This window comes from Perca flavescens, chromosome 3 (assembly GCF_004354835.1).
Source record: "Perca flavescens isolate YP-PL-M2 chromosome 3, PFLA_1.0, whole genome shotgun sequence".
Lineage (NCBI taxonomy): Eukaryota > Metazoa > Chordata > Actinopteri > Perciformes > Percidae > Perca > Perca flavescens.
In genome coordinates, this window is record NC_041333.1 from 22,003,277 (window position 1) to 22,028,939 (window position 25,663).

Sequence of the window (25,663 nt, forward strand, 5' to 3'; positions counted from 1 at the left end):
TTGGCAGTCTTTCCACTGGGCTGATCACACACTCTGCTGATAGAAAAGGATCAGTCATTCTCAGTTAAGTTGTTTTTTCAGCAAACACTCACTGTTTCACTGTCAGGGGTCTCACTGATATGATAGAAAATGACCTTCTGAAATTCTTTCAGTAGATCACGGTTGGTCTTCAGGATGGACGAGGCTAAGAGATTAGGGATGGTTTATGACTTGCTTTCCACTTATAAGTATACATGAGTAAGTAATTCTGGATAGGTTTACCTATAAAATGCTCTTAATGGCCAAAGTAAAAAATTCTAGCCGAATACATATCAACTGCTATTATAAAGGGTATTGTGTGTGTATATATATGTATGTATGTATATATACATATATATATATATTGTGTGTATATATATGTATGTATATATATATATATATATATATATATATATATATATATATGTGTGTGTGTGTATATATGTATATATATATATATATATATATATATATATATATATATATATATATATATGTGTGTATTCATATATATGTATATATATATGTGTGTATATATATGTATATATGTATATATATGTATATATGTATGTATATATGTGTGTATATATATATATGTATGTATATGTGTGTATGTGTATATATATATATATATGTGTATTTGTATATATATATATATATATATATATATATATATATATATGTGTGTGTGTGTGTGTGTGTGTGTGTGTGTGTAAATGTGATATATTGTGTATATATATTTAGTCTCAAGCTGTTTTGTCTTTTAACGCATCTAATCAGGGACAAATGTAGAGTATACCCATCATCTGTGCGAATAAGTATGTAAACCTAAGAAAAATGATATTTATATACTACTAAATGATTTTGCCCAGTATGTGTTGGAGAAAACATAACTGCTGTGGCAATTATGGTCAATGGCAATGTGAAGAGTTTGATTAATATGAAAAAGTAAACATGTTGTGTCTGATATCCTCTAACATAACCATAAAAACATGGCTGTGTTGACCACGAGCAGATATCGTGAGGAAAACAAATGAAATGCATTGCTACTGAATGTTTTGCTGATAAGGTCAGTGTGACTGCGACTTCAAAGACATGTTCAGACTAATCCAGTATCTCTAAACAAAAGTCACTAACAACATGATCATGGGGTGCCACAGCTATAAATACAGGCTCTGTGACAACAGCACAACATTATCCATAATCCCTAGTAAGGCTGGGCGATACGACGATATATATCATCAAAATTATATAAAATTGTATATATTTTTCTACAGTATAACATTTCTATCGCAATGTCAAAAAAAACGTGGGCAAACTGCGTTACGGCAATATTTACATAATTTGGATGACGCCCTGCGTACTAAACATATTATGTTCATAATAAAATGAGAAACTCAGTACTTACCAAGAATATACAAAAATAGGCTTTTCCCATGTGGTTATTTCATATAACCTATTTATGAAATTACTAACCCCTAATCCCCTGTGTGTTCTGGGGGCATGTCAAGCTTTGGACCACCTGAATAATTCAGGGTTTCACTCTCATCCAACATAGGTGGTCCTCTGCCTGTGTCATCTATTTGCCTTTGTCATTTACTGTTTTTATAAATGGCACTTGTGTGGTGCTTATTCATGGCCATGAAGGTCACTGGGGGCAAAATGTTCTATGAAATGTTTTGTGTGTGTGTGTGTGTGTGTGTGTGTGTGTGTGTGTGTGTGTGCGTGTGTGTGCACGCGCAAGTGTGCGTGTGTGTGTGTGCCTGCGTGCGTGTTATATTTCCACTGTATCTATGTTTTTAAGGATACAATTCTGGGTAAAAGGCAAATAAAGAAGGACAAACTAATTGACTATTGACATTCAAAATCTTCCCAGGTCTGTGTTTTTCATCCCTGTAATTGCCAGACTTAACACATCATGGGTAATATTTGTGTTGGAGCATAAAACGCCTCATTGCTCATCATGAATCTTGTTGGATGACTACCCCCATTTCCCAAGTTATGACCTTACAAACTACAGCAGGAAGAATGTTATCAAAATAATAATAAAAAGGTCTCCAAGGTTTACCCTCGTCCCACTTCTCTGGAAGGGATGAAGAATATTGTATACCCAGTAAGTGTTTACTGAAACATGAAGGCACATTACCAGGCTGTATCAGATGGGGAAAGAAAAGAAAAAAAAAACGAGCAAAAACAAATGGAGCTGAGGAAATAGGGTGGATGTGTGATGAAGCAGTGAGGAGAGAGACTGAAAGAGAGAATGAGTCAGCAGCGGTAGCTTTTGCTTTCACTCTCTCTAAGGACAGATGTTTGCCTAAGATGAATATTCCCACTCAGAGTTTATTCATCTGCATTATCCCCACCCTCACCAGGTGATTTCATGCCTCCTGAGCAGCCAGAAAGGCCCTTTTTACTGCAGCTGCGATGTCCGGCCTGTCACAGATTTTGATAAATGATACTGATAAGCCAGGCTTGTGGGACGGAGTGTAAGGCAGGGCTAAATTTAGCCCACCAAAGAGCGAGCATTCATCACACTGTTTACTTTCCTCCCTCCTCCCCCCACGCCATTCATAGCTTTTCAATTTTTTTCATGAATTTTTAAACTGTGGAAATCTTTACCATTACTGCCTCTTCCAGACCAGTCATTCACTCATAGCCAATTGTTGTTTTATACTAAAGGCAGCAGCCATTACAGCTGTTCCCATTCACTGTGGTCTTAAGTGATCACAGATTTGACAGGTGGCAAATAAATTATGAGTCAAGTTTCCACTGACCTCTGACTGTGGAGTCCTTTTTCTTAGTCCACAGGTAATTAAGTAGGTTTCAGTGTCCATCATATTGATCTGCCGGAGGTCATTTCCTAGCCAGAAAATGGTTGATCAAATTTCAGTGTGTTTGCGTGTAGAAAAGTAAGACAGAGAGATCACAGTATTGTCCTTTGAGGCTGGACCATAAAATCCTCAGACATGATTACTTTGCGTCTTGTAAATCCAGATCCAGTTCTTGCTCTCACCTTTACCTCGACCCGACTTCACCCACAAATCCTTTTGTCTTGTGCCATCAGATGCTTCATTTAATTCCCTTCCAATTACCTCTTCCAAAAAAGGTTTTGTTGTCACTTGTCTCTTTCCAGCAGGGTGTGTGGAACTTGGACAAGTGACAGGTGATTCAGGTCTTGGATTTTTGCCATTAGTCCTTTTTTCACATTTTCAAGTTGGAAAGACTTTTTCTGGGACTTCCAAGTTGGCAGCTAAACAACATTACATCCTGGTGCTGTTTTTACACTTCCAGTCTAGAAAATTTGAACTGCAAATTAACACTAGTGCCAAGGACATCGGCATCAGTTAAAGGCACATTTTATTTTTTGCATTTGGCTGACTTTACATAGAGACACAAGTTCACTCACTCGCTATTCCCTATATAGTGTTAATTAAATAGTGAACTATTTAAAAAAAATGTGAAAACACATCGTTGCGTGATTTGCGTCAGGAGATGCACCCGTTGTTTGTGTGACGGAGGAGGGCGCGTCCAGCATCATGTAAACAAACCGAGACAAAAATACTTCTAATACGTCCCTGAAACAAACAGAGAAAGGTTGTATATATGTTGCATGTTACATTTCCACTGTTTAGAAAAAAAAGTCCGCTCCATTTTTCCTTTTCAGTTTTTCACGGTAACTTCTGCTTCTTCTTCTCCTCCGGGAAAACATGGCCGCAGTGAATTGTGGTATACGGGAGTAAAATCGTATGTACACTCATATTAGCAGTGCATTGTGGGTATTTTATAGAGGACTATATAGTGAATATAAAATTAACCGCGGAGAAGTCGAACACCACTACAAAATGCCGCACTATTTCCATGATAGGGAACTGTTTCGAATACAGCTACAGTGAGGTTGGGAGAGGAAAAAAAATAAAAATATTTTCCAGCCATAAAAACCACCTGGATATTTCTTAATGCTGATCTGCTCCATGTCTGTAGACAACGTGAAGACATAAGCAAGACTATAAGTCTACAGCCATGCTAGCAGCTTTGTGAGGCTGTACTTAAACCCAGCCCTTTGAGTTTAATGCCGAAGTCAGCGTATTAACATGCTCATAATAACGATGTTAATATGCTGATGTCTCCCATGGTAGTTTAGCATGTTAGCATGCTAACATTTGCTAATTAGTACCAAACACAAAGTGTGAATGTCATCAGAGTCATTATTGCTTACAAAAACTAAATATTCAGTACTGAAGAACGCACAAACAATTTTTATCATCTTAAGAAATGTATTTCTTAACATCTGAGAGCATCTGTAGGACTTTTTTCCCTGTACTGTTAGCTCACATAGATCCAATACTCCACGATAATAATCTCCATCACTGACACTTATTCCTAATGTTTAGTGCCTGACATTTTACAGTCCCTTAATTGGACAAACACTGCCTTCTTTTTACCATGCTTATTAAACACTACCACAGACAGCATATTTAACCTTTTAAAGAGAGCTATATTTGTCTCTCCATAATCCTCAGTGCTGTTATGGTGCATAGTGCTCAATAATTATGGCATGGCTTTAACCTTCACTGACTCCATTGCCAGTAAGAAGCACTAATTGAATTGTGGAGTCAAAGCACCTGGAAGTCCATTTGTTTTTCATGTTAATTGTGAATGTTAATTAAGTTCTCTCTAGATGTTGGCAGTGTTTCCTCTTTCTGTTTGTGTCCATACAGCCAATGGCTGCTGACGCAAGTGCCTTACAGCAAAGTCAGACCAATAATAGTCTCGCATTGCCAGACCTATCTCCACAGCGCAGCAGTAGATGATGTGGCTAGTCCACACAACATTCCGGTATAGCAGAAAAACTCTGCTCTGGTGTATTGGCATTTCTTTAAACCAATCACAATCATCTTGGGCGGTGCTAAGCGCCAGACACAGGTATGGTGCCTCTGTAAAAGCCTCGGGAAGGAACTTGTTTTGGTGGAACATGTGCACGTAGGGAGGCAAGCTCTGGAATTATAATGGCGAGTGGTCGAGAGTGTGATGAGAATTTTACTCAAAAAAAAAAAAAAGATAAATATAATTGGATTTTTTCGGTTCTAGCTCGGAGGAGGTTTCCCGATCGACCCAAGTTTAGAATGCTACAACAAAGAAAGCGGAAGGTGGGGTCATCCAATCGAAAGGGACATCTGGTCGAAAGGGACATCCGCTGGCACCGGAACAATCCCATAAATGAAACGTTGTCGATATAGACTAGACCACTAATGACCAAACAGGTTTACACCCTCTGTGGCTTATTAAAGATAAACCATTTTTGACTCGGAGACGTGTTCAATTCCATGTTCCATGTTTGTGGCGCTGTTTGAGGTATTTGGGTGGACAAAATAACAAATGACTTGTTTTATAAAAACAACGATAGAGCTAATGATTGTTAAATGAGGAAGTTATCACATATAAGTTCACAATTTAAAAGATAAATAAATGTGGAAGGAACATTTTACTGCAAGGATTAAGTAGTTAGAATCAAGAAAGAACGTCTGTCTTATTACCTTCCAATCAAATGACAAACGATAATATTTATGGCCAAAGTTGGCCTAATATGTCCTCAAATTCATGCCTAATGTGTATTAATTGTATGTGTGTGCTCATCATTGCCTGAATCTGTTTCTACCCACAAGATTAAAGAGTCTAAACAAAAAGTCAGGAGGCCATTTCTCCACCATGCGGGAAAGATTAAGGTGGACAGACGCTAATCAACTGCCAAGGCAGAGCAAAGTGATGGATAGAGAGAATGAAAAAGAGATTTATTTTACATCCAGAGTAGGAGAAGGGAGGAAGAGTGGGACCGGGGCAAAGATAGGGAAAGGGAGAGAGATCCAGATAGAGAGGGAGAGGGAGAGATTATACCGAGTCTTCAGGAAATCAATTCAACCTGCTGCTCGGGTTTTCAATGAGCTTTGCAGCTTAGTGATCTGACAGTGAAGTCTTGACTCAGACTACAGCGATGTTGCAGTCAAGTACTCGATATAAAACCACAAGGAGACATTGTGTCATCTTTTCCAGCTTCTGGACATCACTTTGTGTTTAGATATTGTCTCCACTAAGGCTAAGAAGGAGCTTTTTTTTGTTTATGCATGTACTGATGTTCTCATAACCATTAAATACAAATTATTACATTATTACCCAGCAGGCTTGTCATTGACTTGGCTCGAACAAGGCCACTGGCTGTTTCTGGTCCAAACCCGCAGGCACCCTCCCAGCAGCAGACTGGAACCACAATCTGTCACCGCCACCAACTCCTCCTGTAGTACAGTGCAGCTCTGTGCCGCTATCACCACCTCTCCTGCCCTCCTCCATCTCTCACTATTAATCCCTCCTACAACCTTCACTGCACCAGCTCCACCATCCTGCCCTCAAAGCCTCCATCCATCCTGATCATCTAATCTCCTGAATACTATGTGCTGTACTACATGCTTCATCCATCATCTACCTTTTCAGCAGCAAGCTCAAGTTTTACATTCAAATTGTGACAATTAACACATAATGAAGAAAATACAAGCAGCTAATATCAGTAGTGCCAAAGATGAAAGAAAAGAGTTAGAAACAGGATTTTTAGAAGGAGATATCCTAATGTGACATATTTGAAAAGATTAGTTTTTAGTCAGCAACCCTCCCCCTCTGCTTTATTGCATCATAATACAATAATAAAATGTCACAGCAGATGGAAAACGATAATATTGTGTCTAGATAGGCATTCATAACACATTAAACCAAGTATTAGTGTGTGATTGTAGCAATATGCCAGTTCTCAAGTCTTAAGATTTATGGTTATAATGTCAGGTCTTAACTGGTTATGGAGAGATAGGGGGCTACCAGGTATGGTTGAAGCAAAGGTAACCACCAATTTTAAAGTCAAAGTCTGTTTACAGGTCTTGGGTTATACTATTGCATATGTAAGAAAACACAAAAAAGCCTTAAAAAACCTTTTGTGGCTCCAGAGCATAGACTGTAATAATAGTGGATGTAGCATCCGTGATGTCACCCATTGGTTTGTGGACTGCTGTTTAGAAGCTTGAAGTTTGGCGATACGGGTTTTGCTGTCTTGGTTTTTGCAAATGGATGTGAAAATTTTTGATGAGAGGGTGGAGCTGCGGAGAATGACGCTGCCCAGCCAGTGTTGTTTATGTTTTCAATAGCGCTGTGCTAAACTAAATGCTTAATGGGGAAAGATGCCAATTTTCAAATCTTCTGAAGCTTGTCATCCAGTGGAGATTTACCTGCAGGTAAACACGGAGCTCCTACTGCCGCCATTCATCTGTATGTAGGCCTACGGCAGTACAGAAAATCAGCAAACTTTTCCTAAAGTCACCAGCTCTAGCTAGCTAGCTTGGTTGGCAAGGTGCTACCTAACACTGAACAAGAGATTTTTAGGCAACCAAATGGTCGAATTAACTTTGATGAAGTGAAAACACAGTGAAAGGGTCAAAGTTTAAGACAAAAACATGGACACCATTAAAAAAAAAAGTTCACGGCTACTTTAATGTACGCAGTGCCATGGATACGCATTGCTAGTCCTCTGTCATGATTGACAGGTCGCCCTGTATCCACTCTCCCAAAGCATCCCCTGCTTTATCGTCAATATTAAAATAAATAGGACCATAATTTACAAAATGAACATCATGATTTACTGAAGAAGACTAAAAAGTAGCGATTGAGGCCATAAACTCATTATGAAAATATTAATTGAGGTAATAAATCAAGTGAGAACTAGGGTCATTTTCCATAGAAATTGACTTTCTTTGGAGCCAGTGGCATCGCACCCCTGCTGGAAATTTAATTTAGATAGAATGCAGGTTTAAGGCACTTCCACATTGCCTTCACTTTTCAGGCCCGGAAGCTTTGTCCATTATTGTTACAGTCTATGCTCCAGAGTGAGCTGCGCAACGTTTGAGAATTCCCCTCAAGTGATGTTGCTTGAGTCATTGTTGGTTGGAGCTGAAGACTACAAATTTGAAAATAAAAAATCTGTTGTTGTGGAGTAAGAAAGAAGTGAGCTTACCAGACCTCTGCTTAAGGCTATCAGCTCAAGGCCACATTAGTTAGCTACAGACCGAACTGTATGTGGTCAAGTTGCATTGCGGGTAATGTAGGTGCCAGGTTTTGACTAGGAAGAACGATGCATGGAATAAAATCTGACAACTATCCTTAATCGGTGAAGTACTCATTCAATGCCAGATTGGTTTACAGACAAAAGTAGTATGTCTCAGTAGTTGATTTGTTAAATTTTAACATGGGCGGCGATTTACCCGCGACTAGCGAACTGCCTCATGAACGACCTCCATAGTTTAGAGATTAAGAGCATATTATAATATTATAGATCCAAGACAGGGTGGGACTCAGAGAAAAAGTAGCTATTACAAATCCGTCGATATGCACAGAAAAGTATATGGCTACAGGCTACTGATATTTTACAGCCATGGTCGGGGTCATAGATTCTAACTTGCACAAGCCTCAGTCAGATAAAGGATCAATGAGTGACGCAGACTAGACTAACATATTCAAATAATGAACCCGTCTGCCCCTGCACTTTCTCTGCTACGAGGGGATGGAGAGGTTTAAAAAGCATTGACACTCCCCACGAAATGTTCAACAATGCAGCAGAGCCAGGAGCTGTCACACAACCACTTCCCTTACACAGAATGAACTGGAATCTAGACACTAAAGAAAAACTCAGTCAACTCCAAAACCGTATGAAGGTGAATACTGGATCATGATTAATATACAAAAACATTAACACAGCAAAACAGTCAGCAGAAATATCTCTGGAGACATTTATCATGCTGTTAGAGTCTCTATAAAAGTTTTTCTCTCTCAGTACAGAGACAGTAGGTTTGCAGAAGCTGTCTCTATAGTTGATGGAGAGGTTTTTCCAAAAATGAAGTGAATGACATACATTTCATAATGAAACGGCAAGTAATAGCAGTTTTGATGAGCAGGCACCAAAGCTGAATAAGAACAAAAAAAGGTATTTGTGGTCGTCTTTATTTTTATATTTTTTCTGTAGGCCTATGTACAATGAAAAGAGAACCAACACTCTAATAATCAGTGATTTCACTGTCCATCATTAACCTTTTCGTGGGATTATAATGATCAGGTCCCGTAATCATAGGTATCCCTTATGATGAGAGAACATGTGGATAGGAAGATGGATGAAAAGGTTAAACATAAACTTATCTGGAGGGTACCTGGCTAGCTCACCTGGTAGAGCAGGTGCACATGTATAGAGGTTTACTCCTCGACACAGCAGCTGGGGGTTCAACTCCCACATGCGGCCCTTTGTTGCATGTCATTCTCCCTATCTCTCCCCTTTAATGTCTTTGGCTGTCCTATATAAATAAAGACCTAAAATGCCCAAAAAATAATTAAAAAAAACATATCTGGAATAACTGAGGAGAGTGCTGGCTATGATCACTCTAATTAACAAAGCCATTACCTCTAATTACTGTACTTCCAAGAAATGACTGTGAGTCAGTAAATACTAATTCCTTTCCACAGCTAACTTGCACTGTCTAATTGACATGTATGTGTGTGTGTGTCTCATGAGTTTCTGTTGTTTTTTTTTAGTTTGACACAGTCTAGATAGCTAGATAGCTAGAGTCCTCGTCTGGTTCTATCTTTCTATGCCCTATGATTCAAGCAAGTAGCTCATCACCCATCAGCGTAGTACTGAGCCACAGCCTCATGATGTGATAAGAGGGAGAAGCTATGCAACATGCCTACAAGTCCAGGCTAAAGCTCCATGCCAAAATGGTCTGCTCAAACCACAGAGGAAAATTGATCTTTAATGATACAATCCTTAAACCTTCCATAACTGATTTTTTTGGCCACTTTGGGGCAAAAAGTTCAACATTCACATACTTCACTTTTAAGTTGCTATAATGAACGTGTTAGCAAACAGTTGCTGATTTACACATACAACAGGGAGCAACATTATCATTCATTTGGATTTGAGTTTCTGTCCACTTGATGAATTCAAATTCAATATTCACTCTCTTTTAGCTCTGTTTTTGGTCTCTACCAACTCCCAGAGGGAAACATCTGCCTCTATAGCTGTAATTGCTTCACCAACTACTGTAGCCTGTAACTTGTTCTGCTCTTTGGTAATGAGCAGGTAGAGTACAGAAAGTTTTAGAGCTTTTTCACTGGAAACAGCAGCCTGCTGCGGCCATTGTTTTCACATTGCCCCTTCATACATAAAACATAGATTCTATCTGCTTTAAGATGGCAGTCCTGGTTGATTTGGTAACACCCATGATTACGGCTAGTAACAGGAAGTGTGCAGTAATGGCGGACTCTGCCACTAACAAAACGCTATATACAGTAAAAAGGTAATTAAGGAGGAATATACGGGATGTATAGATACATTGAATCAGGGTTGGACTGGGGTAAAACAAAATATCAGCCCTGGAGTTTTGGAACTAGACCAGCCCACCACAATTAGCTGGACACCACCGGTCCTTGCATCCCCTTCAACACATGTACCAGCCCCTAATACTGCCACTTAGCCGAGCGGTCAGTAAGAAAGTGTACTCACTGAGTCAAAAAGGCTGCCTGGCTCACGATGGCAAGATGGCTAAAGGTTGAGGGTGGAGCATGGTGTCATCAAGATGCCTTGTATAGTAAACAAGTAACAAGTCTGTAAGTTGAGCTGAAGCTGTTTTGTACACAGTATGCAACTTGTGTTATAACGTTAGTGGAATGTGGATAAAGATAAAAAAATAAAAAGCTTTTGACTGCCATGCAGCACATGCAGCCCAAACAAATAGACCCAGTACAAGAAATGACTTGTACTATATCTCCCAGTACTCCCGATAACCAATCCATGGCTGCATTGAATTGCTATAGCTGAAATTTTTTTTTTTTTTTATCAAAAACATGATTTGATTTCATGAAAATCCATGAAAAAGTTTAAAAGCTTTGAGTGCTCAGTTAACAAAATGAGGCTTCATTTATTTTATTTTACTGAAACATTTACAGCTATTTAACATCTTGAAAATAGTTGTCAATTTGAAAAATATTTTTCATTCAAATTCTTATATATAGTAAATGTGGGTGGGTTGAGCCCCCGTCTTTCCTACTTCTCCACACTTCCTGACTGAGGCAAATTGTGGCTTAACATCAAGCCAGTCAATGCTTCACTTAATGCCAGCCAGAAGACAGGATTGTTTTTATCATCCTATAACGTAAACTTAGGTTGGTTTTACCCTCATGAGCTCAACTTTTCAGGCTGCAGTAACCTTTGAATATCAGTTTTTCTTGACTATCCAAATTTGACCTTAGTCACGTTTGTTTCTCTCTTGGCAGAATTTGGCGAATTGGCTCAACAGCTTATCCATCACTGTGAATAGACACTATATATAAATAATATCAGTTTAATGTGTTTAATCTATTATTTAATTTAATTGTTAAAATCTAATTTAAGAGTTTATTGATGAAATGTCCTCAGAATACTGCCCCTCTTTACTTGACTACACAACAATATGGGTAAGAATGTAAAGCTCTGGTTATTTTTTTCTGGAATGACGGAATGTGAACTAGACATCAAAGCAGAGCTACAAGAAGTCCATGAACTCCAGGTAGAATTACATGCTCTCTGACTGCCAAGCTAACCGACTTATTTTCATTTTGACAAGACCTCTTTACTTATTTACAGACTGAACCTTCTCTGTGAACTTACAATGATCTCCCCCCTCAGCTGCAAGGTTGAACCCTTTGCACTTTTGATTCTATAATTATCTCTTCACGTCACAAACACTCAGGTTCATTATCTTCTCCTATACCTCGCTTTCCTCCCCTTACATGCCTTGTTTTTGTTTTGTAGTTGGTAGCTAAATTAAAAATAGCCCAACTGAGACAGGGATTTTGGCACTGACAGAGCCTGTACTCCAGCTGATTCTCTCTTCACGTTGGCTTTTTTTCTCCCAGCTCCCTCAGATGTCTCCTCTCTGCTGATGAGAGAAGTCTGAGCTTTCATCCCTACTTTACTTGTTCTTCCATCTTTGTATTTTAAGAACATGCAATGGATTAGTTCCCCCTCTGAAAAAGCCTTTGGATTAAGATGTGTGGAGGGCAACAGAGAAGGTGATGAAAAAGAAGAAAAAAGAGGAAGAGCAGGACATGATAAGGAGAACAAAAGTAAGAGGAAGTTGTTTGAAGAGCAAAAGTGGGGAAACACTGAAGGAGTCCAAGGAGGAAACACATGCTTCATATTTTGTCTATGTGTGTAGCACTAAACATCAGTGAAGTTTGACTCCTGTTGGTGTCTGGTATTAAACATCTATGTATCTTCATGTGCAATAGTTTGTGTAGTATATTTTCTTGGTAAGCTGGTCATTTATTGTCCGTCTGGCGGCTCCTTTGAAAAATAATCAACAACTGACTCAATGTTGCCATGCGACTGTTTACAGCTGTTTCAAACCAGTAAGGACCTGACAACCTTTTGCTGGAATGCATACTGAGCCTAAATGCATGAATGCAACGCAGAGTAGAGCTGTCATGGGACTTTTACTTTCTGTTAAAAGGCTAGAACAAGTTGCTAGTATGGGCGGAACTCCTTTGTGAGCTGTTGAGGTCTGTTGCTCTGTAGTCTCGCTTTGCCAGACCTTCCTCCACAGCGCTGCGGAGGAGGGTCTGGCTAGTCCACACAGCATTCCGAGATGGGAGAAAAACGAAGCTCTGGTTTATTGGCATTTCTTTAAACCAATCACAATTGTCTTGGGCAGTGCTAGGCACTGGGAAAAGCTGCGGTGCCGCTGCAAAATAGCCTCGGGAAGGAACTTGTTTTGGTGGAACGTGTACATTCAAAAGTTGTTTTAGTCGTGCAAAAGAAAACTCAGATTGGACAATTACTCTAGTTAGCTGTCTGGATTTACCTTGTAGAGATCTGAGAAAAGATGAACCATAGCCGTCATAAATTGACCGGAGTTTAAAATGCCAACACAAAGGAAGCCCAAGGCAACAGATATCTGGCCTAAATGAGTGAAATCCGGCGGAATTTCCGTTGGCCACGGAGCAATCCCGGAAGTGGAACGTCAAGGATATAGACTAGTTGATCTGTCACACACACCTGTTAGTGATGACATCACATTGTGACCCCATTTACACCATTAAAATGCAGTCTGTATCTGGATACACTCAAAGATGGGGATAAAAACCTGCCGTTATAGACAGCAGACAGACACAATGAATCAGTCAAATGAGGATAGCGGAGCACACATTCAGACAGTCTGTCCTCAAAGGCATTCATGATGTTGCACTTGGCTGCACACACAAAAAGTGACCAAAGCTGCTGCTCTATAGAGAAGTTGAAACCCTGCTTATTTTCACAGCTCAGCAGCCAATCTGCAGAAATGACATGCTGTTGGATAATTTAACAAGCACTTTGTTTAAAGCATACTGTTTGTGTTGGGATTGTATGTTTAAGTCATACATGTTATATTGCACTATTAAAGTCTGGGTTTATTCTCAAAACACATGCAATAAATTCCATACTTTCAAAGTCAATCCATGTATTGTTTGTGACGATTAAAAGTGCTTAATCTTGTACTGTAGGATGCAAAAAAATACAAATCTGTGCAACAGCATAAAATCCAACAGATAATCTTCATGCTCTTAACACTGATCCCATATCTATATTTAGACAGTGCAGGTGATGAAGGGGATTTTGTTGAAATACTATTAAGGTCATCTTTTAAGGTCACATAAGAAAATCTGAGAAGCAATGTGGGTGGTAAGTTTCTGTTCTGCCAAAACCAAAATACTTCAGCTCTATACTTCATACTTAATATTTCTTATTGTCTCACATGCTTCTACTGAAGTTACTAGTTATTTGATCAACATTTCAACCAGTGACATAACATAAGAAAAGTAGGTAAACATACATACATAGGGCGGGGAATCATTCAAAAGAATTTGATACTGGTACAGATACCAATACCGTGACTATGGCACCAGTTCCTGAATGATACTTTTTTCGATACCAATTTTATAAAATCTATTTCAACAAAAAGAAATAACAACATTACACATTACGGCAAAAATCTTTTTATTTATTTTTCAGCTCCTACTACGTGATCCCCTCTCTGTGGGTAACGTAGAGTTTTTCCTGCGTGCCTCTACGACGTGTAACGTTAGACAGTCAATCACCATTATTATTGGATCTTAGGAGAAGCATGCTGCATGTTTATTGGCTCACTGACTCTGATGAGATTTACTGCTTAGGTATTAAAAAAGGCATTTTTCAATACTCGATACTAAGGAGGAAATTTGGTCGGTGCCTAAAAAGTATCAAATTCAGTACCCAGCCTTATACATACATATACATAAGTAACCTATCGCAAATATAACGACAATGACGGTGGAATGATGGTCCATGAAAAAATTCTTTACTGTCACATCATTTTTCATATACAGTATATAACATATGGCATTTTATACATGTTTTTGTGTTTTAGAATGTGTCATAAATATTTTAGCATTGCCCAATGCTGCAAATATATGCAAGTGTGCCCACGTTCCAGCTATGTGATACACATGTTTACTGGCAGGGAACATCCCGTCAATGTTCTCGCATTCAAAGTGGTTTTACTATTTACATTTATACAGAGAGTAAAAGAGGGGGATGTATTGAAAATGGGGATGATTCAGTGTGCTGTGTACATACTGCATTTGTTGTTTACACTGATGCAAGTCTGGCGTTGTTGGTTCTGAAGCTTTTCCCCCTGATGATAGTTTGATTTGTTTTAGTGTGATAATCTGTAGCTTATTTTTTTTAAATGTTAAAACAGGTATTTGTTTTATCATTAGGTTCATGTTTAATAATTAATTTTGCTTCCTTAGCACACCTCATTGCAATTATTTCTTATAAAGAAAATATTCAGCTGGCAAAACTGATTTCCTCAACTGAGAAGCATGAAACTAGATGGGGCTTTAACAGTTGGTGAAAAATGCTGGCCCCCTGCCTAGAGAGCTGAAGGTCACGACTCCTCCCCCCTCCCGATTATCTTAGTTTGTTATACAACATAGCTAATACTCTCAATACTCTATTTTTGCTGCTAAAGTGATGGAGATAACAGCTGTCTCAAGTGACACTTGGAAATCAGGAGTGTGTGTGTGTGTGTGTGTGTGTGTGTGTGTGTGTGTGTGTGTGTGTGTGTGTGTGTGCGCTCACTGGTGTGTGGTCCCTAATTAGCCTACCGCTCCTGATCTTAACTGACTTCCACTCAAGTGTCCTGTAGAGGCACAAGGTGACGTCTTTCTTTCTTACAATTGGGCCTCCGGCTCCGCTCACCCGTGCCAGCAGCCTTTGATAGGATCGCTCTCGGTTAGATCAGCTGAAGCTACGTCACCGTTACCTGGCCGAAGGTCTGCACAGATGGTCTGTTCCTGAGGGGGCATTATTTGTCACTAAAAATACACAGTAAGAACACACACAGAATATCTGTCATATGCTAAAGTAATTATGTAAGAATGATTTTATTTATAGCATGTGATTTGAATCATTGCATTCCTTATATTTTAGCTCAGAGGAATGCCGGTGAAATGATGTATGCTGTTTCTTTTAAAATATTAAAAAAATGACATTTTTTGCGAGGTTTGTCATTAAAGTTATTCATTATACTTCATTATAGTATTATTACATATTATTATATATTTGAACACAGTTTTTCATTTGCACAATCAACGATAATTAAAAAGTAGTTAGCTGGCTTGATTACAAAAAATATAACCTACAACTTTAGAGCTGCAATATTCGGAAAAAAATGGGTCATTGTGACTGTGTCTCATATCAAAGTTAGTGACGAACTCACAGAAATTAATTTTTTTACAAACAGAGCAGCTCCCCTCAGCCCTATGGAGTGCTTTAGCTTCTTTAAGCTCATTGATATATTTTGGTTCACTGTCACAGCTCTCATCAACCTTGTTTCCAGGCGCAGCTGGCAGCAAACAAGCTCTGATGAACTGTACTCTACCTGCCCAGCACCAAACAGCACACAGACAACATTAGCAACTAGCTGGTGAACATAGTGGAACACTTAGTAGTTTAAGAGTCAAATATTTCCCTCAGGAGTTGGTGAAGGCAAAAACAGAGCTAAAAGGGAGTGAATGTTAGACTTACATTCAGCCATGTCGCCTGAAACACCTACCAACTCGCCATATTTAAGGTGAGTAAATGTCACAGTTGTGTTTACAGCTTGTTGTGCTGCCCCCAGGTGGCCAAAAAATAAATGTATGCAGTTGTAAGTGATCAAATAAGTCCAGATAGTATTCGTATAAAAAACACAATAATATAAACACATCACAAATTACTAAACAACTAGAGCCTGATGAATATATAGACATTACATCTAATTTGATCTTATCACATATATATCGTATTGATGTATGTCAGCTGGCAAGCAACAACAAATTGCCGTAATATAGAAACAAGTGATAGTGATACAATATCATAGTCTGTCCACTAGAAAATTATCTTATGACAAAGTTTAAGGCATCATAATCTAAAATGTTTGGTAATGTTATGTGTTGATGTGGCTGATCATTAGGCCCTTCTGAAGTACCTCAAGAATCCAGTACCAGCTAGGCTCTGTAAACAACATTAATTATGTTCCAAAGCCTTATCACTGTCACTCTTCAGACAGTTACCACAGGACAATGTGACTGAACATTCAAATCCACTTTCTGTAATTATACACAGGAAGATACACTGAAGACGTTGATATTTCCATGGGGACTGCTCAGTGAATAATAATAACTCTATAAGTTTATTCCCTATGGCTTGGTCACACATAGGCCAACAGTAATAGCATGCACACATCTGCTTTTGCTGTTTGCTTGAAAATAAGCACTTGAAATGTGTTCAGGGATGTCGGTTTTTGTGTGCTTATTGAGGGCAAAAGGCAGGTTAACCATAAAATCTGCTGCGCTGACCTTGTGTTGTAACAAGAGGTATAGAGCACCTACCTTAACAATAGGGAAATTCTCATGCAGCTGAAAGTTTGAATGATATCTGATACTAGAGTGTCCTTCTGTCCTATTAAAGCCTGTGTCTCTTCTCTATAGATCAATCATTGGTTTCAGATGTGATGGAGATATTTAGTTACTATTTATTTAGCCTTTATTAATTCCTAATGCCAATGTTGTTGCTGCTGTTATTAATCAATCAGTTTATGGAGAGAGTTAGTAGCCTACTACTTTCTCCATTTTCAGTGTAAATTAGCCTTCAGGAAGCACGTAATGTAAGTAGTTAACTTGGGTTCATATTAGTATATTGGTAGCAAAACAACTACGTACTTGTGCGCGTGCGTCCGTGCGTTGACACGTGCGCGCAATGTCCATATTACTGCCCTTGTCTGCGTCGTGCAGCTCATTACGTTTTGATCCATGCGGGGCTCCTACGCCTGCACTCGGCACTTGGCGGAGAGACGCGCAGGGCAGGCAGTGGTGTGCTGCTACTGCTGCTGCTGCTGCTGCTGCTGCCGTGAGGCTCAGTTCACCACAGTCCTTCTCTAGTCACGGTAAAACAGTTAGGGATTCCTTCAGTGCTCGGCCGGGGACGCGCATCTGGACCCGAGTGTCCCGGGAACAATTACGCATCGAGGCGCTGCGCTCTCCCTGTCTCTGTCTCCCAGCCCTCACAGACGAAATATTCGCACTGGTTGAGGACAGTTTGGCTATTTGTTTTTGACAGAATGTCAGGCGCAGATTGCCTTCTGAAAACGCCGAGGTAAGAGGTTGTTTATTATCCCGGGATTTAAAAAAAAAAATCAATGGTCATAGGCGCATATTCCCAAACGAAATCAACATAATGTTTTAGGCACTTCAGTTGTACGTCTGGTATTCAGAAGCGAACATCTACTTTTTGTTAAATCTAGCTATACTGCCACTCCAATATTCTCCTACAACATTTCACATGTGGATTCGCTGTTTTAGCAGGCTTTTGAAATAACCTATAGTAATTTAGATAATTGTACAAAAGCACTGATGTGAGTGTGATGTTTAATGTTGTATCAAAGCGTAGTGATCTTTTGACTGTGCAAAGTGTCAGCTTGTGTTTAGTGTTGGAAAAAGGCGCACCAACATCCACGCAGTGTTGCAGCAAAGCCGCTTTCACAGTCGACTGTCAGTGTTTGCAATAAACACGATGCTTCATCTTGCCTGTCCTGAATAATGGAAATGTGTGGAAATGAAGAAAAGGTGCACAACAGTCGCGTTTAAAATTTAAATGCTGTTTGTTTAAAAAAATAAAAAAGCTTTAGTCCTCTGTCTATTTTTCCTCCGAGCTAAAATGGAAGGTTTCTGCAGTTACAGGACCTAAACCGGCCACATTGCTTATTTTGTGCAGTTAAACTCTTTCCAAAGCAGTGAAATCCGAAGGCTTGCATCAAAAGTGCCTGCACCACTCAACTGGCACAATGCTTTCACAATAAATTACAACAGTGGACCGGGGGCAGTCCTTGAAAGCCAGATATTCCAGGGGTTGTGTCCTCCACACAGGCGGATGTCTGCTGGGTACCTGGGACCTGGGAGCCCCGGGAGCGCCAGAACGCACCAATCTGTCAATCATCAACATGTCGTGATGGAAAGGTCGTTAAGCAGCAATGATTAGAAAGGAGGTCGTGCATGACGAATCTTATACCGCTGGTCTTCAATTTATGCAGAAATAATTCACCATTAGCATGAACTCCACAGAGGGACCAGTAGGTTATATGTTGTTGTTTTTTTTAATTTTTTTAATTTTCATTTTTCATTCGTTTCCAATATACTGCATGCATCCAACATATTACCTTCAGAATCATTGCCTGTGTGTGTGTGTGTTGGTTTGTGTTAAAATGTCCCTCCAGGAAGGATGTGTATATATACTGTGCAGTGTCTGATTAGCTGACAGATTGTTGATCTTGTGCCGCTGACACTTATCCTGAAATAAAAGTCTTGGGGAAAGGTCAATTGATCCCAACAAGCAGAGGGGTGTGTTTTGGATGGGTGTTTTGATGTGTGCCTTCCAGATACAGCAGCCTATTGAAAGCAAATTATATCCACTTATCTCCAGTGCATCGTTTTTTTGTTCAGTGTCCGGCCAGTTATTTACATCAGTCATGTTCATTAACTGCAGATAGATATAGTTGTGTGATCCCTTGGGGGCGTTCAAAATGAAATGCTTTTTAATTTGCTTGAAATATGTGTATTACAGAAAAAAACAGCTGCTCTTATTTAAATATGCATCCCTAGCCTCTTTATTTTTTCCAAATTGATCCTCATTAATGCAATTCCAAACAAGCTTTGATTTGGCTTATCTCAGTGGAAGCATGCACAGAGAATAATGATGCCTTCCTTGGATTTTTAAGTTTGTTATGTTGTGTTTTGGCTCGCCGTAGTCTGACACACATTCCCATTTGTACAGATTGTTGAAGAATTTTGTCTTATGAATGAAGGTCACTTGTGTTCCTCTGTTATTTTCCCCAATAATCCTCTATCGCCATTGCTGTCAAATTTCATGATTTGGTAAAGGAGCCATGCATTTTTTACACTTAAAATGCTTAGATGCATACAGTATAGCCTAATAGCCTTCTGCAAAAACCATGCAGTTGGCTTTACTAGGGGAGTCTGTGTCATGAGTGTGTTTTTGCAGAGAAAGAAAACATCACAGAAAGAAACATTTTAGCAGGTGCTGCAATGGCTTCTCATAAATAATAATATGATAAAAAAAGGTCTTGTTATCCAGAGCAACACCTACCATTCTTTGCACTATTCATGAGCATTTCATGACAAATGATTGAGGTGTCACCTAAGCTGTCCTGACGCAGTTTTGCTAGCCTGGGTAATAATAATCTAAGTGAAGGAATTAAGCATTTGGCTCAAAATATTGACATTATTCTCCTGTCCGACGATAGCTGGTTAATTCATTGGACGAGTGCCTCAGCTGTACAGGATGATCAGATGTGACAGGCTATGGGCTGCTCCCACATTACTGATCCCAGACTTTATAAAAATGGAGGTGTTGCACACTTGACAAGAACTTGCTCTGACAAAGTCAACTCCGTGCCCTTTTTGCCTTGCAGTAACTTCCAGTCGTCTGCCATGTTTGAAGGCTCAGAGGTCGTCGAGGTGGAGGGAGGCAGCACGGAGAGCACTGTGGCCTTGTCCATCAGCGCCTGCAAGAAGGTAAAAAAGGATGGATGTGTACATCCATCTACCTGTGTGTCCCTCTGTCTGTCTGCCGTGTGACCACTCGTCAACTACTTTTTGTCTTCTTTTCTCTGTTCATGTGCCCATGCACCTGTCATCATATCTGCCTCCCCGTTAGTGCAAAGATTTTCATTTCCTCCTCCCAGGGGTGCCTGTCACACCCAGGGGTTGTGCAATAAGAAGAACAGCCAGGCTCTCAGGTCAGCCCAGTAGATTTATCATCCCCCAGTGACAGAGACATGATGGGAAATAGCACAGATCAGTGGGCTGAGGTGGAGGCTAGATTGAATTTCCTTTCAAATTGTGTTTAGGTCTATTTGTGTGCGTACCTTACGGTGTGTGTGTGTGTGTGTGTGTGTGTGTGTGTGTGTGTGTGTGTGTGTGTGTGGGCTCACTGGTGTGTGGTCCCTAATTAGCCTACCGCTCCTGATCTTAACTGACTTCCACTCAAGTGTCCTGTAGAGGCACAAGGTGACGTCTTTCTTTCTTACAATTGGGCCTCCGGCTCCGCTCACCCGTGCCAGCAGCCTTTGATAGGATCGCTCTCGGTTAGATCAGCCACGTCACCTTTACCTGGCCGAAGGCCTGCACAGATGGTCTGTTCCTGAGGGGGCATTATTTGACACTAAAAATACACAGTGAGAAGTGAGAACACGCACGTAATATCTGTCATATGTCAAAGTAATTATGTAAGAATGATTTTATTTATAGCATGTGATTTGAATCTTTTATCTGCTGAACATATGTGGTGCAAACAGTCTTTTTCCCCCTGCTTTTACAAATAAATATAAATATACCATATGGTCAAACCCTAGCACTGTGATAAGCATCAAGTGAATCTCTTATTTTACCCATGTAAATAAATTGGCATTGTAATTAGATAGTTATTAAAACAGCTAAATCAATAATAAATGACAAATGAGTATGTCAGTCCTGTCATTGACAAAGGCAGCCCAATGGCTGTAGACTTCTTCCTGAAGGATTCTTTAAAATGTCCCTCCAGGGAGGAGGTATATATACTGTGCAGTGTCTGATTAGCTAACATATTGTTGATCTTGTGCCAAGGACACTTATCCTTGAAATGAAGGTCCTGGAGAAAGGTCAATTGATCCCAACAACCAGAGGGGGAAATGCAGATGAGTGTGTGTGTGTGTGTGTGTGTGTGTGTGTGTGTGTGTGTGTGTGTGTGTGTGTGTCATATGTCATATGCTCAATGTGTGTCTCTGTTCTACTCTAGCTGAGCATGGGTTTATCTGTGTGCTGTAGGTGCTGTGCAGTAACAGTATGCTGGACTCGTCGGAGTACTGGCTGAGGAATGAGAAAGCTCTGTGCAGACTCGGCCTGCTGGACGACGACACGGAGGGCAGCTGCACCATGGTGAGTAGCATACTGTGGGTGGTGAAACATTCGCACCCTTTTGGCCACAAAGATGGAGCAAGTCATCTCTAGTGTAGCGTCTCAAAGCTGTAGCAGGAATCATGTTTGTTTGTAACCTCAAATGACAGCGAGGTGACAGTTTGAATTTGAAGATAGAAATGATGTGGCATCTAAAAACAGCACTTTCTTCAATATGCTTTCTGTGAGTGGCTTCTGGGCATGGAGATGTTTGGTGAAAAGGTTTTTGCAGTAGGTGGTTGGTTCTCCCTTGCTGATGTTTAGTGGACAGTTCTTTTTCTTAAGGTTTGGTAAGTCACTTTATATATGTTGACAAAACGTGTTGAGAAAATCGACCTGATTTAGGCTAATAAAACAGATATTGCTCATCTTTACCTTTTCCTTTTAAAATAATTTAGAAAATCTAACAATTGAATGATAATTTTGCTCTGTTAACATGCACTATTCTTGTTGTAAACTGACAATACTTTAGTAGAAATAGACAACCCAACCAGCAATGCAGAAGTCAGAAACCAACATTTTGAGACAAATAACTGAAGATTTGTTGAAATTTGTGATTGACCAGTATTTGCTGGTCAATCACAAAAGAAGTAAAGCATTTTTTAACTGTACTTATTATGCATCAGCAGATTTTGCAAGAAGTTACTGGCAGAGCAGGAGTTGATGATACTGGCAGAGCTGGAGTTGATGATATTTATAGATATACCTGAACACCTACGATAGACTTTCAACCTTCAACGCTTTACATCCTTGTATAAAGTCTTAAAGTGCTTTCCTCATGGGGTTTGATGGAAGGGAAATATCAACTTAAATAACTCATCAACGATGTTTCTGATGTTGTCAGTCTATGCCGATGCTGAATTTTGTACAATTGTTCCTCTCGCTGAGACGTGTTGGCGTTGTTGCCGGTTCTGTGAATGAAAGAAAGATTTAGTTTGTGTTTTGCATTCTTAAAAATGAGTTGAATTTTATTTGCATGGAAAACCAATTTGCATAATATAATTTCTCACAATCTCTTTGCTGCTTTCAATATACCAGAGGATTTTCTTTGAGTAGATGTTATAAACTATGCAATTTCCTTTTTTGGTGCAATTTCAAGTTGGTTTTGGCATTTCTGTTGTGTTGATTTTGTCACAAAAAAACCAACTATCATCTCTACTGTAACAAGAACTCTCGAGGTTTGACTCTTACATCTGAATATGAGAAGGACACTCTCGCTGGACTCTAAGTCCTCTGTCTGCTCTACTCTCTGCTCGCTGGACTCTCAGCATGACAGGCATGTCAACTCCAATAACTATACACATTTGTTCTTGTGGTTGTTAATGAGCCATTTTTCAGGCTCTCCTTGCCTTCTGTTCAGTGGATAGATTTAGCAGAGATACAAATCTTGAAATACCATGACAAAATTATAATTTTTATTTGAGCTGACATGGAGGGGCTGACTCTTTCCCATCCTGCAATCAGATTTTATGATTCAAGCTTCTGAGTCTATTTCTGTAACTATTAAGTTGCTATTTATAGTTTTTAATCATGGTGTTTTTTTAGTCTTTATAACACTAATCTGCACAATTTGCCAAAACTCTTAGCTTGCAGCAATCATTTTACATTTCCATTCTTTACATGTTGTCATACATCAAAACAGTTAGTAAGGAATATGCACAGTTTGAGGCAAGAAGTGGCAAATGACACAGAAATATACTATAAATATGTATATGAAAGGAAGAAGGGTGATAATTGTCAACACAAATTACTCATCTATTTTTCCCCTGAACAGTTTTTGCAGAATTTGATGTTTAGCGAGGATATTCAGTACGTGCTTGGATTATTAAGGGCATTGTTGGTTGTTTAGGCAAGGACGTGGGAAAATACATCAAGAAAGAAAGCAAAAAAAGAGAAAGACTTTTAGCTGCAGAGGACCCACATGCTTAATCCTCTCTGTCGCCTAATTCAAATGTGTCACCTTTGATCACTCACTTATTGTAAATTGCAAGTTAAGCATGACTTGCATTCAGGATGTACATCTGTCAGTGGCTCAGAGGCAGGTTCTCAAAACAGCCATTTGAATTCCTAAAGTGTATCAATTCAATTTCACAACAGACATGGACCTATATTAACTGCATCAACACTGTAAATAAAATATATGAACGCTGCATCAAGCCCTGGATTTTGTTTTCATAGAAGATAAGGTTCTGTTCAAGATCCTTACTGTAGATGGGGCACATTAAAGACAGTGCCTGAAATGCATAATCTGCTCTCTCTGATAATATCGTCTGAAATGTAGGATTTTTTTTAAATGAATAACATGATCACCCACGCTTCAGTGATAATAATAATCAGTCTGAATGTAATTCCATCAGGGGTGTAATCAGTTCTCTCACCTTTGGTTGCAAAATACCTCCTATGATTACCTCTTTGCCATTTCTTGGACTTTTCTGAAATGATACCTCTAGACTTTGAGCAGCACTATCCTTGACCTACATCTCACTGATCAGAGCCTCAGCTTAGTGATCCAGGTTTAATCGCAAGAGCAGTGGGGTCAGTCTCACAGATCTGGATGAAGTCTGGTCCTAAAAGAAATTCCCACGGAGAGATACAGAAACACGTAGTGATCAGTGGTGTCTATGTGATACGCAGGTATACGTAGTATACCCAGTAAGAAATCTCTAAGATTTCCATATACCCACTTAAAATGTGCAATGATAGGCAACAACATATTTGTGTGACAGAACTTCCACTTCAGATATTTGTATTCACAAATACTAACCTAACACTGCAGAACATGCAGAAAGACTTTTCTCATCTTTTCATCGACCCGCTCCGCACTGAGCGCAGTGTGTAGTGACCTGGCCCAAATGCTCTGCCCACACTAACGCCAGCATCCTCCCTTCACCGCACATTTAAGACAAACATAAGTAGCCTATTTTATTTTGTCCTCGTTGCTTTGGGGTCAACTTTTGTGATCCAGGCTTAGGTCCCTGATGTGAAAGCCCCCTTACTGCTTTATATTCCATTATACAGTATTTTTTTTATATATTTTGAATGTCATCTGTGTTTTTCTTCTCATAGGATAAATAAAGGTTTTCCCACCATAAATTGGTGCATAAAAGTGTATCAGAATGCAGGAAATTAGTCTTTGACGCTCAAAATAACCCTGGGGGAGGACACCCAGACCCCACACTTTGACTGGACTCAAATTACTGCAAGTTTTCAGAGATGTGACATCAGAGATGTTGTTTTATGTCTGATACAGCTCCCAGTATATACTGATACAAGTTGAGGCAAAACAGTATTTATTCATTAACATTTAGTGGATTTTTAGTCGGTAAACGGCCTGTACATCAGCCCAACATGCCTCACTGATCATTAGACAGAGTCCTGTAAAGTAGATTGATGGATGTGCACAATGGCTCTTTTCGTCCTCATCATTTAAATTTTACTTAAATTGCGGTGTGTGTGACGGCTGGCATCACTCCTTGTCTTTGCAGAACAGGCCACTGCCCAAACTCGTACCTGAGTTTGGGATTACGCAGACAATTTTATCTTCATTTTTCTTTTGTGAAATGTAAAAGCAAAGCAGCTTCATCTTCGGCTTTTGTTTCAACAAGACAATGGTTGTTTGTTTTCTTGACTTGTGCATGCTTTCTATGAATCAGAGGGAACTTTAATGCGAGCAGATGCGGCCCATCCTCCCGCAGCATGGCCCTCAGACTCTGATGTGACAGATCGCTGCTCTAACTCTCCATTCTCTGTTTGTTTTTTTCACGGCCAATCAATCAAACGGGACCATATGATGGATGACACTGTGTGAGAAATAAATTATTCTGTCCTGGCCTGAACTGTTGGGACTCGGGAGAAAGAGTGTGGAAAACAAGTGAAAAAGAAGAGGGTGAGACGTTAAATGCTGATTCAAACAGAAGGAGAGGAGTAGCCACAAAACCACACACAGACATTAGAAACTCTGTCCGTGGAGAGTGATACAGAAAGAAACAGACCTCAGGGTGATAATGAGAGGAATATGATT

General features: G+C 39.6%; 1 protein-coding gene across 6 annotated transcripts in view; it reads left to right on the forward strand.

Annotated features, from left to right (window-relative positions):
• Positions 1-25,663, forward strand: part of sphkap (SPHK1 interactor, AKAP domain containing) — a 155,465-nt gene that overhangs the window by 101,832 nt on the left and 27,970 nt on the right. For 4 of the 6 annotated variants that reach the window (XM_028574486.1, XM_028574485.1, XM_028574488.1 and 1 more), the window contains 2 exons: positions 20,121-20,223; positions 21,514-21,624. In XM_028574486.1, the coding sequence (XP_028430287.1) occupies positions 20,121-20,223; positions 21,514-21,624 (214 nt within the window). Of the gene's footprint in view, positions 1-17,461; positions 17,789-20,120; positions 20,224-21,513; positions 21,625-25,663 lie in introns of those variants that run through there. The other 2 variants (XM_028574487.1, XM_028574489.1) reach the window with 2 other exon arrangements.